A 12,925-nucleotide genomic window follows, 5' to 3' on the forward strand; every position below is an offset into this window, starting at 1 on the left:
CCCATCCCCCCCCCCATCACCACCACCCTCCGGCTGGTAGAACTCCCCTCACCAAGAACAATTCTTCCTTCGGCTCCTCCCACTTTCCCCAATCCTGAGGGTAACCATGGGCACTCATATGGACCCTAGCTATGCCTGCCTCTTTGTCAGCTATGTAGAACATTCTATGTTCAAAGCCTTCCCCAGTTATACTCCCCAACTCTTCCTCCGCTACATTGACGACTGCACTGGCGCTGCTTCATGCACCCGCGCTGACTTTGTCAATTTTATCAATTTTGTCTCTAACTTCCACCCTACCGTTAAATTCACTTGGTCCATCACTGACAACTCCCTCCCCTTTCTTGATCTCTCTGTCTCCATCTCTGGAGACAAACTGTCAACCAATGTCTTATATAAACCTACCAACTCCCCATGGTTATCTCGACCATATCTCTTCCCATCCATCTCCTGGAAAAAAAATGCTTTTCTCAGTTTCTTTGCTTCCATTACATCTGATCCCAGGACATAGTTTTCCATTCCAGGACATCAGAGATGTCATCCTCCTCCTTTGAAGAACAAGGTTTCCTCCCTCCATTATTGATGCTGCCCTCATCTGCATCTCCTCCATTTCCCAAACAAACACACTCACCCTTCTTCCTGCTGCCTTAATAGCAATAGAGTTCCTCTTGTCCTTACCCTACCCCCCCACCACTGTTTTCTACAGTGATTGTTCCCTCCATGACTCCCTTGTCCACTCTTCCCTTTCAACTAATCTCCCTCCTGGCACTTATCCCTGCAAGCAGCCAAAGTGCCACACCTGCCCATACACCTCCTCCCTCACCTCCATTCAGGGCCCCAAATAGTCCTTCCAGGTGAGGCAAGACTTCACCTGCGAATCTGCTGGTATCTGTCTGTTGTATCTAGTGCTCCCAGTGCAGCCTTCTGTACTTTGATGAGACCCATCATAAATTGGGGGACCACTTCATCGAGCACTTCTGCACCGTCCGCCACAAACATGACTTACTGGTAGCCAGACATTTTAATTCCAATTCCCATTTCCATTCCGATGTATTCATAAGTCCATAAATCCATGTGTTGATCAATGGCCTCCTCTTGTGCCAAGATGGGGCCAGCCTCAGGGTGGAGGAACAAACCCTTATATTCTTTCTGTGTACCCTCCAAGCTGATGGCATGAATATCGATTTCTCCTTTTACTGAACAGATTTCCTTTCCCCGAACAGATTTCCTTTCCCCCTCCAACTTTCTCTGTTCCCCACTCTGAACTTTCACTTATTCTCACCTGCCTAATACTTCTCCGTGTCCCCTCCTCCTTCCCTTTCTCCTATTGTCCACTCTCCTCTCCAATCAGATTCTTTCTTTTCCTGCCCTTGACCTTTCCCATCCACCTGGCTTCCAGCTACTCTCTTTTCCTTCCTCCCACCTTTTTACTCAGGCATCTTCTCCCTTCCTTTCCAGTCCCGAAAAAATACCTCTGCCCAAAACGTCGACTGGTTTGCTCTTTTCCATAGATGCTGCCTGACATGCTGTTCCTCCAGCATTTTGTGTGTGTTGCTTTGGATTTCTAGCATCTGCAGAATTTCTCATCCTATAAAAGAAGTGGATACAGTCCAGTCCATCACAGGTAAAGCCCTCCCCACCATTGAACACATCTACATGGAGCTCTGTTGCAGGAAAGCGACATCCATTATCAAAGGCCCCTGCCACCCAAATCATGCTCTCTTCATGCTGCTGCCATTGGGAAGAAGTTACAAGAGCCTCAGGACTCACACCACCAGGTTCAGGAACAGTTATTACTCCTCAACCAACAGGCTCTTGAGCCAAAGGGGATAATTTCACTTGCCCCATCACCGAACTATTCCCACAACCTATGGACTCAAGTTCAAGGACTCTTTATCTCATGTTCTTGATATTTATTGCTTATTTATTTATTATTATTATTATTTCCATTTGTATTTGCACAGTTTGTTTGCCAATCATGTTGGATGAGGTCCTTCATTGATTCTGTTACGTTTCTTGGATTTAATGAAGAAAATGAATCTCAGGGTTGTATATGGTCACATATATGTACTTTGAACCTTGAACTTGAAATTTGAATGACAGTAATGCATTTGTCACGTAGTTCCATTACTAGGTTCCATGTGGAGTCCTTTTTACTTGGATCCTCCAGCATTTTCTATCACCCCATATATGAATGGGAGGCAGCAGTCATTTCATATGTGGTTTCTAGTTGTCAAGAGGGGCTAGGTTTTTTAAATCATTTATTTTCATTTTATAAATTTAAGAATCAAGTTTATTATCACTTACACTTGCCATGAAATTTGTTGTTTTCCAGCAGCAGTACAGTGCAATACAATATATAATTACTATGTTGTTTCATATGGCAGGTGTTTCTCTCTTCACACTTTTGTCAAGCCACTCCTCCAGCTCGTGGCCGCATCTGATCTTAGTGAGAGGGCACGTTTGGACCAGGTGGAGGAAGTCTTGAATTGGGGCACCACCAGGGCACGCTGGGTTTTGCACTGTTTTGGCATGTCGACTTCTGAGTTTATTGGCAGCTGTCTAGTTTTTTTTTGTGTTAGCTGCAGTAAAGCCCAAGTGGAGTTGTGGATCAGGTCGCCGCTGGTGGTCACGTTGTTGTGCCAGTGTTGGCATCTTTCAGTGTGTTCGTCATAGGAATCAAGGTTTTTCAAGTTGTTGAAAGATTTTTGAGATTTGAGTCGGGAAGTGGAGGAGCATTTTCGATGAGTTTATGAACTGGAATGTTGTTGTGCATATTTTGGATATACTTGCAGAATTCTTGCTGAAGCAACTCTTCTGTGGATCTCCAGGGGTGCTGTTCCGCTCATTGCTGGGAGCCATTGGACAGGTGTGGGTCTTAGGGCTCTTGGGATTATTCTCATAGACGTTTGGAGCTGTGTACTGATGATGTTTGTGTGAGCACTTCTCTCCCAGTTGGGTGCGCAATATTCTGCGACTGAGGAACATTGTGCTAGGCTAAATGTTTGTAGGACTGGCTGGTTAGCACCCCATTTGGTTCCTGCTATCTTCCTGATCATGGCCATTCTGGATTTTAGTCACTTTGAAGGTGGATCTTGTATGAGAGAGTTCAATCTAGTGTGACTTCCAAGTACTTTGGGTGTGGATCTTTGGGTAGCTGTTCGTCTTTGAATTTGATATTAAGTGTAAATTTGGTACTCCCTCCAATAACTTACCTACTACTGACGTTAAACTCACCGGCCTATAATTTCCCGGATTACTTTTCGATCCTTTTTTAAACAACGGAACAACATGAGCCACTCTCCCTCCTCCGGCACCTCACCCGTAGACAGTGACATTTTAAATATTTCTGCCAGGGCCCCCGCAATTTCAACACTAGTCTCCTTCAAGGTCCGAGGGAACACTCTGTCAGGTCCCGGGGATTTATCCACTTTAATTTTCCTCAAGACAGCAAGCACCTCCTCCTTTTCAATCTGTACAGTTTCCATGATCTCACTACTTGATTTCCTCAATTCCATAGACTTCATGCCAGCTTCCTTAGTAAATACAGACGCAAGAAACCTATTTAAGATCTCCCCCATTTCCTTTGGTTCCGCACATAGCCGACCACTCTGATCTTCAAGAGGACCAATTTTATCCCTTACAATCCTTTTGCTCTTAATATACCTGTAAAAGCTCTTTGGATTATCCTTCACTTTGACTGCCAAGGCAACCTCATGTCTTCTTTTTGCCCTCCTGATTACTTTCTTAAGTATTTTCTTGCACTTCTTGTACTTCTCAAGCACCTGATTTACTCCCTGTTTCCTATACATTTCATACAACTCCCTCTTCTTCTTTCTCAGAGTTACAATATCCCTTGAGAACCAAGGTTCCTTATTCCTATTCAATTTGCCTTTAATCCTGACAGGAACATACAAACTCTGCACTCTCAAAATTTCCCCTTTGAAGGCTTCCCACCTACCAATCACATCTTTGCCAGAGAACAACCTGTCCCAATCCACACTTTTTAGATCCTTTCTCATTTCTTCAAATTTGGCCTTCTTCCAGTTCAGAACCTCAACCCTAGGACCAGATCTATCCTTGTCCATGATCAAATTGAAACTAATGGTGTTATGATCACTGGAACCAAAGTGCTCCCCTACACAGACTTCCGTCACTTGTCCTAATTCGTTTCCTAACAGGAGATCCAATCTAGTTGGTCCCTCTATATATTGATTTAGAAAACTTTCCTGAACACATTTTACAAACTCTAAACCATCTAGACCCCTAACAGTATGGGAGTCCCAATCAATGTATGGAAAATTAAAATCCCCTACCACCACAACTTTATGTTTCCTGCAGTTGCCTGCTATCTCTCTGCAGATTTGCTCTTCCAAGTCTCGTTGACTATTGGGTGGTCTGTAATACAATCCCACTAATGTGGCCATACCTTTCCTGTTTCTCAGCTCCATCCATAAGGACTCAGTAGACAAGCCCTCTAATCTGTCCTGCCTGAGCACTGCTGTAATACTTTCCCTAACAAGCAATGCTACTCCCCCACCTTTCATTCCTCTGCCTCGATCCCATCTGAAACATCGGAACCCTGGAATATTAAGCTGCCAGTCCTGCCCCTCTTGTAGCCAAGTTTCACTAATTGCTATAATGTCATAATTCCACGTGTCAATCCACACCCTCAACTCATCTGCCTTCCCCGCAATACTCCTAGCATTGAAATATATACACCTCAGAAGATTTTTACTACCACTCACAACCTTTCTATCAGTGGATTTGCTTGAACTTTTAACATCATTTATTTTCACCTGAGCCGCACTGTCAACTCTGGCACTCTGGTTCCCATCCCCTTGCAAATCTAGTTTAAAGCCTCCCCAACAGCACTAACAAACCTCCCTGAAAGGATATTGGTCCCCCTGTGGTTCAAGTGTAACCCGTCTCTCTTGTACAGGTCCCACCTGCCCCAGAAGAGGTCCCAATGAAATGGGGAAGTTACTATTTTGTTGATGTTCATATTTAGGTACCACTTTGAGAAGTAGTTGGATGAATCAAGCCAACTTTTCAATATAATTACAATAAGCAATATAAAAAATTAAATAAGTGGAAAAAGAGAACAAAAAGTGAGGTAATGTTTATGGAGCATTCAGAAATCTGAAGAAGCTATTGCTGAAATGTTCAGTGTATGTCTTCAGGCTTCTGTACCACTTCCCTGATGGTAGCAATGAGAAGAAGGTGTCCTGGATGATGAGAGTCCTGAATGTTTTGTTTTCTGTGTGGGGGGTGGGAAGTCTGGGAGACCTTCAGTCTCCCGGATATACACCTCTGCACCAGGTACACTGAGCTGCCCCTCCTGAAGAATGTATTAAGGAACTGGAGCTGCTGCTCAATGACCTTCAACTCATACGGGAGAAAGAGGAGCTGATAGACAGGAGCTACAGGGAGGCAGTCACCCCTAGGTTGAAGGAGACAGGTAACTGGGTGATTGTCGGAGACGAGGGGAAATACACAGCCAGTGCAGAGTACACCTGTAACTGTTCCCCTCAATAGTAAGCATACAACTTTAGATACCATTGAGAGGGATGACCTACCAGGGAGTGTAACATTGAATCAGGTTCGCGGGTCTGGCAAATGAGACAGAAAACTGACTGCCAATAGGTATATTAATCATTTATTTACAAACAGTAAAAGTGCAACCAAACAGTCATGTTCCCCAGACACTACAAAGCTAAATATTCAGCAGATGTACTTAGTTAAAAGCGTGCACAGAGCATGCCTTCCCAATGGCTATGTGTACCGCTGGCCTTAAAGGAAAAAAGAAAGAACCTCCCACAGGGTATACCCAGGATATTTGAAACGGAACACTAGGTAGCTACCCAATGGGAAAAGCAGCTGCAGTTTCTAAACTAACCACTCATGATGAATGCAGCTTTAGACAATCAGAATGAGCCATATTCCCCACAGGACACTTGGGAGCCACAGTGAACAGGTCTCTGGCACTGAGTCTGGTGCTGTGGCTCAGAGGAGCAGAGAGGCGAAGAGGACTTCAGTGTTGATAAGAGATTCCCTAGTCAGAGGAACAGAGATAAAGTTCTGTTGCCTCCCTGGTGCCAGGATCAGGGATGTCTTGGATCAGGTCCAAGGCATTCTCAAAGGTAAGGGTGAGCAGCCAGAATTCTTGATGCATTTGGCACCAATGATATAGGTGGACAAGGTGAGGAGGTTCTGAAGAGAGATTTTAGGCAGCCAGGTACAAAGCTGAGAAACAAGACCTCCAGAGTAGTAATCTCTGGAGTGTTGCCTGTGCCACATGCCAGTGAAGGCAGGAATAGAATGATTTGGTATGTGAATGCATAGCTGAGGAACTGGTGCAAGAGGCAAGGCTTCAGATTTATGAATCATTGGGATTCCTACTGGCGAAGGTACGACCTTTACAAAAAGTAGGGGGAGGGTTACATCTGAACCAGCAGGTGTCCAATATCCTTGCGGGCAGGTTGGCGAGAATTGTTCAGGAGGATTTAAATTTTTGGCAGAGGGATGGGAACCGAAGTGATAGTGCTGAAGACAAGGTACTGTGGCTGGTTTACAAACAGTGCCAATATGCAGTGAGGAGAGACTGTTGACAGGGCAAAACTGCAGACAATAGAATGAGTTGCAATGTAAAAGGCGGACAAAATTGAACAGGGACAATACAAGACTGAAGATATTATCTTTCAATGTGCACAGTATATGGAATAAGATAGATGAACATATAGCACAGTTACAGATTGCCAGGTATGCAATTATGGACATGGTTGAATGATAGCTGAAAGAAGATTATAGCTGGGAGCTTAATGTTCAAGGATACACATTGTATTGAAAAATCAGGCAGGAAGGAAGTGGCATTGTCTGTTGTTAAGAAATGAAAACAAATCATTAGAAAGAGGTGACATAGGGTTAGAAAGTGTTGAATCATTGTGGATAGAGCTAAGAAACTGCAAGGGTAAAAAGACCCTGATGGGAGTTGTATACAAACCCCCAAACAGTAGAGAGAATGTGGTCCACAAATTACAACAGAGATAGAAAATGCATGCCAAAAGGGCAATGTTACAATAGTCAAGGGGGATTTCAAGGTGCAGGTAGATTGGGAAAATCAGGTTGGTGCTGGATCCCAAGAGGGGAGATTTCTAGAGTGCCTACAAGATGGCTTTTTAGAGCAGCTCATTGTTGAGCCCACTAGGGGATCAGCTAGTCTGATGGCTCTGGGCCTATATTCACTGGAATTCAGAAGAGTTAGGGGTGGCCTCTATCGAATAGCGAAAGGCCTTGATAGAGTAGATACGGAGAGGATGTTTCCTGTGGTTGGGGGTTTTAAAACCAGGGGACACAGCCTCAGAATAGAGGGCTGCACTTTTAGAACAGAGATGAGGAATTTCTTTAGGCAGAGAGTAGCGAATCTGTGGAATTCTTTGCCACAGGTGGCTGTAGAAGCCAAGGCAGAGTCGATAGATTCTTGATTGATCACGGCATGAAGGGATATGGGGGGGGGGGCAGGGGGGGTGTGGAAGAAGGCAGGAGATTGGACCTGAGAAGAAAATTGGATCAGCTATGATGAAATGAGCAGACTCGATGGGCCAAATGGCCTAATTCTGCTCCTGTATCTTATGGTCGTAAGATGGATACCGCCTTATTGAGACATCGCCTTTTGAAGATGTCCTCAATGGTGGGAAGGCTAGTGCTCATGATGGAGCTGGCTGAGTTTAATTTTTTTTTAATAACCATTTTCCTTTTTTCAATTTTTTTCTTTTAGTAATTGCTGAATGTCTCTGAACATGAAATATTATTATTCAATTGTTAATTCATCTTAATTTAAAAGCAATTAAATGTTAATCAAGTGCTGTTTTGCAATCATTGAACAGCAATATTGAAGTTAATATAGCTAATTTACAATCTCCAGTACAGTTATTTTTATCTTGAAGGCACATTGAATAAAATATATGGCAGATAAAATACCTGTTGATCACATACTACTGAGATTACTGGTATGATTAACAATGCTATGATAAGCTGCATAAATGTAGTGGAAACTGTATATCTCTCTCTGTCTTTCTCTCTCTATGCCCATTACAATGTATGTTTGTTCTTTAATATCAGCTTGATATAGTGAACTATACGATAGTGCAGAGAACTGGAGTGGAAGCAATTCAGTCCCATGGAACTGCCTCAGCAGAGAGGTATCTCGACTGAAGCATTGACTGAAAATGAGCCAGGTGATAGGATGGGATGGATAGTTATTGAAGCAGATTGACCAACCCGACTGGCCTTCAGTGCCCATGTTCAGAGGTTCAAAAGCCACAATACATGCAAAATTTTTATAAGTTGAATTTTTGTTGTTAACACTGGATCTGATAAATTTATGGAGAAACACTAATCTTTTGCCTGCTACATCACAGCTCCCACCTGTCAGAGATAGAGACCCTGTATGTCTCCATCTTAGTGGTAAGCCTTTTGGAAATTGGAATTTGTTTTGTGAAATTTGAATCTGAAATTGCAGCCTCTTCTCTAATCTACAAATTCTCCATCAAGATGTGGAGATTACCACAAAGAGTATTCTGTGATATAACTTCGGTTGTTCTGTCAGCTTCGAACTGCATGCAGAAATATGTCTTTTGCTGGTAAGGCTTGGTTTTGTGTTCCTTATTTTATCTTGGCTCGAGTAGGATATTTAGATATAAAAGTGTGATTAATTTCATGGTGACATGTCAAATCGCTCACTAGCAGTGTGAGCTATGTCTTGCACAGTGGTATGCCATTTTTGACAATGCAAAATCATCTTCTCAGAGGAATCCTTACTTCTATTTCCTCCTCTACACTTGTGTTTTATACAATTCAATGCCTTTGTCATCCGCAAGCTTAATGTTGATCTATCCCATTTAAAAGTTATGAATTGAACAGAACATTAACATTCTTCAGGGAAACTGTAAGCATATCATGCGTATTCACCACGGTGGTTGAATGCAGCCTGATTGCGGTCATCTGCAGTGCTCCACAAGGTGTGTTTTTATGGTTAGCTTGCTGAGACCAGAGCTCGTTGCACACACAATATTTTGGACCCAGCTTGAAATACACATTTGATGAAGTCACTGTGCAAATTGTTTCCCAGTCTTTGAGAGTCACATTTGAGCGATAAAAGAAAAAAACGGCCTGGAAGGTTTAGTTGGCCATCCTTGTTATAAAGGAAGAGGGTCATAAAGGTTTAGCGAGCTATTCTTAAGCATAGGACCTTAGCAGTTGAAGTTTCCACCTTAGGGTGTGGATGTACAACAGACAAAACTTTAGAGAAGTGCAACATCATTGCAGCTGTAGCTCTGTTAAGAGTTGTATTGATTAGTGAGACTGAGGATATAGAAACACTTGAAAACAAGGACCTGGAACAAGATGCAAGAAAAACATCTGTAGTCATCGCCACTCAATATGTGTGAGTGTATTGGCTACAAACCGACCTTGCTTCTGTAGATATGGTTTTATTGAAGCTAATCAAATGAATTGCATGGAGGTGAGGGCATCTGTTGACTTTCTGTACATGCACAGATTTTATTTCACAATCGTTTCAATAACTAGCTTAAAATCCATGCCCTATAAAATTGTCTGTAATTTTTACTCAAGTCTGTACATCTAGCAAACCTTTCTTACTCCCACAGTTCAAATTTCAATCCTGCGAGGAAGCAGCTGAAAGAACGATCAGTAGAAAGGGCAGTGTGAATAGCTGTTATTCTTCAAATAGGAATGGGTCAAATCAGCCAAAGTTCCTTTTTACTAAGTACAAGTATGTTGGCTTTAGGAATTCGTTCAAGATTGAGGATGGTTTGTTTCTCCAGTTTTGTGGATTGAGAGGTGACTAATGAGGTCAATATACGAACTGTAGGCTCCCCCACAGTTAGGCAGGAGTTGTCCAATTGGGATGATAGTGGGTAGTTTATGAAGTGGCACTCTTGGTCCATGTATGCATCGTCCTGTCGCATGGCCACAAAGCTCTCAATATTGTCTTGAATGCTCCTTCTCCACTTTGAAATGTCATGATGGATCAGAGATTCACAACTGTTAATGGGGCTGTTGAATTTCTCCATGAAAACTTTAAGCAGCTCCTTGATTATTTTCCCTCTTCTCTTTTTGGTAATGTTTTCTCATGACAGAGCTCAAAATAGAACATTCATTTCAGGAGTCCAGGGTCTCTGGTCTGATGCCCTGAATAAGCAGTATTCTAATCATTAAACAGGGTGCTGGGGAAGCTGAAAGGTCTGAAGGTGAAGAAGTCACCCAGGCCAGATGGATTCCACCCCAGGGTTCTGAAAGAGGTGGCTGGGGAGATAGTGGAGGCATTGGTAATGATCTTTCAAGAATCATTCGATCCTGTCATGGTTCCAGAGGACTGGAAATTTTAACAAGGTGCACACTACTTGAGACTACTTAACAATATAGGATCCCATTGTATTACAGGAAAGACACTAGCATAGATAGAGCATTGGCTAAGTGGGAATAAAAGGAGCCTTTTCTGGTTGGCTGCTGATGACTAGTCGTGTTCCACAGAAGTCAATGTGGGACTGCTTTTTTTTTACATTATATGTCAATGATTTGGATGATGGGATTGATGGCTTTGTGACCAAGTTTGCAGATGCATCGAAGATGGGTGGAGAGATGGGTGGAATTGAGGAAGCAGGAAGACTGCAGAAGGAATTAGATAGATTCAGAGAATGGACAGAGAAGGGGCAGATGATATACAGTGTAGGGAAGTGTATGGTCACGCACTTTAGTAGAAGGAACAAAAGTATAGACTATTTTCTAAATGGGTAGAAAATTCAAAAATTTAAGGTGCAAAAGGACTTGTGCAGGATTCCCTAAAGATTAATTTGCAGGCTGAGTCTGCGGTGAGGAAGGCAAATGCAATGTTACCATTCATTTCAAGAGGACTAGAATATAAAAGCAAGGATGTAATGCTGAGGCTCTATAAGGGATTGGTGAGACTTCATTTGTAGTATCATGAGTGTCTTATCTAAGAGAAGATATGCTGATATTGGAGAGATTTCAGAGGAGGTTCACAAGAATGATTCCAGGAATGAAAGGGTTGTGGTATGAGGAATATTTGAAGGCTCTGCTCAGTAACTCACTGGAATTTAGAAGAATGAGGAGGGATCTCACTGAAAGACCTAGACAGAGTGGATGTAGAGAGGATGTTTCCTATAGTTGGGAGTTTAAGATCAAAGAACTCAGCCTCAGAATAGCGGGACATCTATTTAGAATGGAGGCAAGGAGAAGTTTATTCAGCCAGTGGGTGGTGAATCTGTGGAATTCTTTGCCACAGTCAGTTGTGGAGTCCAATTCATTGGGGGTATTTAAGGAGAAGGTTGATAATCAGGGTATGAAAAGTTATGGGGGAGAAGACATGAGAATGGGGATGAGAAAGAAAATGGATCAGCCCTGATGAAATGGCAGAGCAGACTCGATGGGCTGAATGGTCTATTTCTGCTTCCTACTCTTATGTTCTAAGGAACAGATTCGGGAAATTAAATGCAGATATTTGTAGTGTTAAATTAACAAAGTATACACAGGATTGCAAGATCTCACGTATCCTATTCCTTTTCACTATTTTTTCTGATTAGACAATACTTCAAAAATTTCTTTACAAGTGTCACCAGCGCAAGATGTCTTGGAGGGAACAACTGTACTACTTTCATGCTCAGGTGATGGCTATCCACAACCAACAAAATTCACCTTCACCAAGAATGTAAGTCAGAATTAATGATTTGATTGTCCTTAACCACGTAATTAACATTCTAAACTCCCTTTACTCTTTTGTAAACACCTTTTATCATTTCCTTAGCTATCCCCAGTCACAATATTTGTCATGTAATCCTTAGATGCTCGTAAATTGATTTAGAAACAGAAATCCATCGTAATTAAGTGTCATTGTTTCTCTGGGGGTGGGTGTAGTTAATGACTTTACATTAGTTATGGCAGGCAGTCTGCACAGGGCCAGCGTCACCTAGCAGCATATTATGTACACACCTACATGCATTAGAACTTCATAAACTGTGTTATCCTATTATATACAAATTAAATATTGTTGTATAAGATTCAGACAGTACTTTTACATATGTTGAATCAGTTATTATGCCTCATTGTTAAAACTGTGTTCAGTAAAGTGTTAATATTATAGTCTGTGCTTTAGTTTCTTGCATGCATTTTGTAATTATACAGATGTGTGATGGACATGTGACTGAATATCACATTTACTGCAGTCTTTAAAATACAAAAAGTACCTTGTTTTATTTTTGCATTTCTAATGACTTGGCAGTTAGCAGCTTGGACAGCATTTGTAAGGGGAGAAGCAGGGTTGAATTTTGAGATCAAAGACCTTTAATCAGAACTGGGAAAGAAGAAAGTACGTGACAGAGGATGTGAGAGATGGATGAGACAGAGGGAATAATGTTCCGAAGTGATGCTCAGAGGTCAGAGTGGAATGGAGAATTAAAATGATAGGCAACTTTAAGTTCAAGAACTGCAGACTGAACGAAACTTCTCAGATCATTCACTTAATCTGTGTTTGATTTCTCCAAAGCAGAGGAGGCAACATTATGAGCACAATTTGTAGAGCACATTGATTTAGTTCACAGGGTTAACCCTGAGCTTCCATTTGCCTGTCACATTAATTCTCCATCCTACTCCCACTCTGACCTGTCTGTGACTAACCCTAATGGTAATACACCATTTCAACAAGGCCCGATGTAAATTTAAGCAGCGGGGTCTCATCTTATGTCAGGGTGTGCCATAACCTTCACAATATAGTATTCAATAATATCAAGTAGCTTGCTTGTTCTGTTTGTACTAGAAGTGCCCAGTTCTGCTATGTTAAGATGTTAACTTCCTCTCTCCACTGATATTGCCAGATCTTTCGGGAATTTCC

General features: G+C 42.2%; 1 protein-coding gene across 1 annotated transcript in view; it reads left to right on the forward strand.

Moving 5' to 3' along the window:
- Window positions 1–12,925, forward strand: part of alcama (activated leukocyte cell adhesion molecule a) — a 353,749-nt gene that overhangs the window by 317,787 nt on the left and 23,037 nt on the right. Inside the window, exon 7 of the mRNA XM_063050584.1 lies at window positions 11,622–11,746. Coding sequence (XP_062906654.1) covers window positions 11,622–11,746 — 125 coding nt within the window. The remainder of the gene's footprint in view (window positions 1–11,621; window positions 11,747–12,925) is intronic.

This window comes from Mobula hypostoma, chromosome 6, assembly GCF_963921235.1.
Source record: "Mobula hypostoma chromosome 6, sMobHyp1.1, whole genome shotgun sequence".
NCBI lineage: Eukaryota > Metazoa > Chordata > Chondrichthyes > Myliobatiformes > Myliobatidae > Mobula > Mobula hypostoma.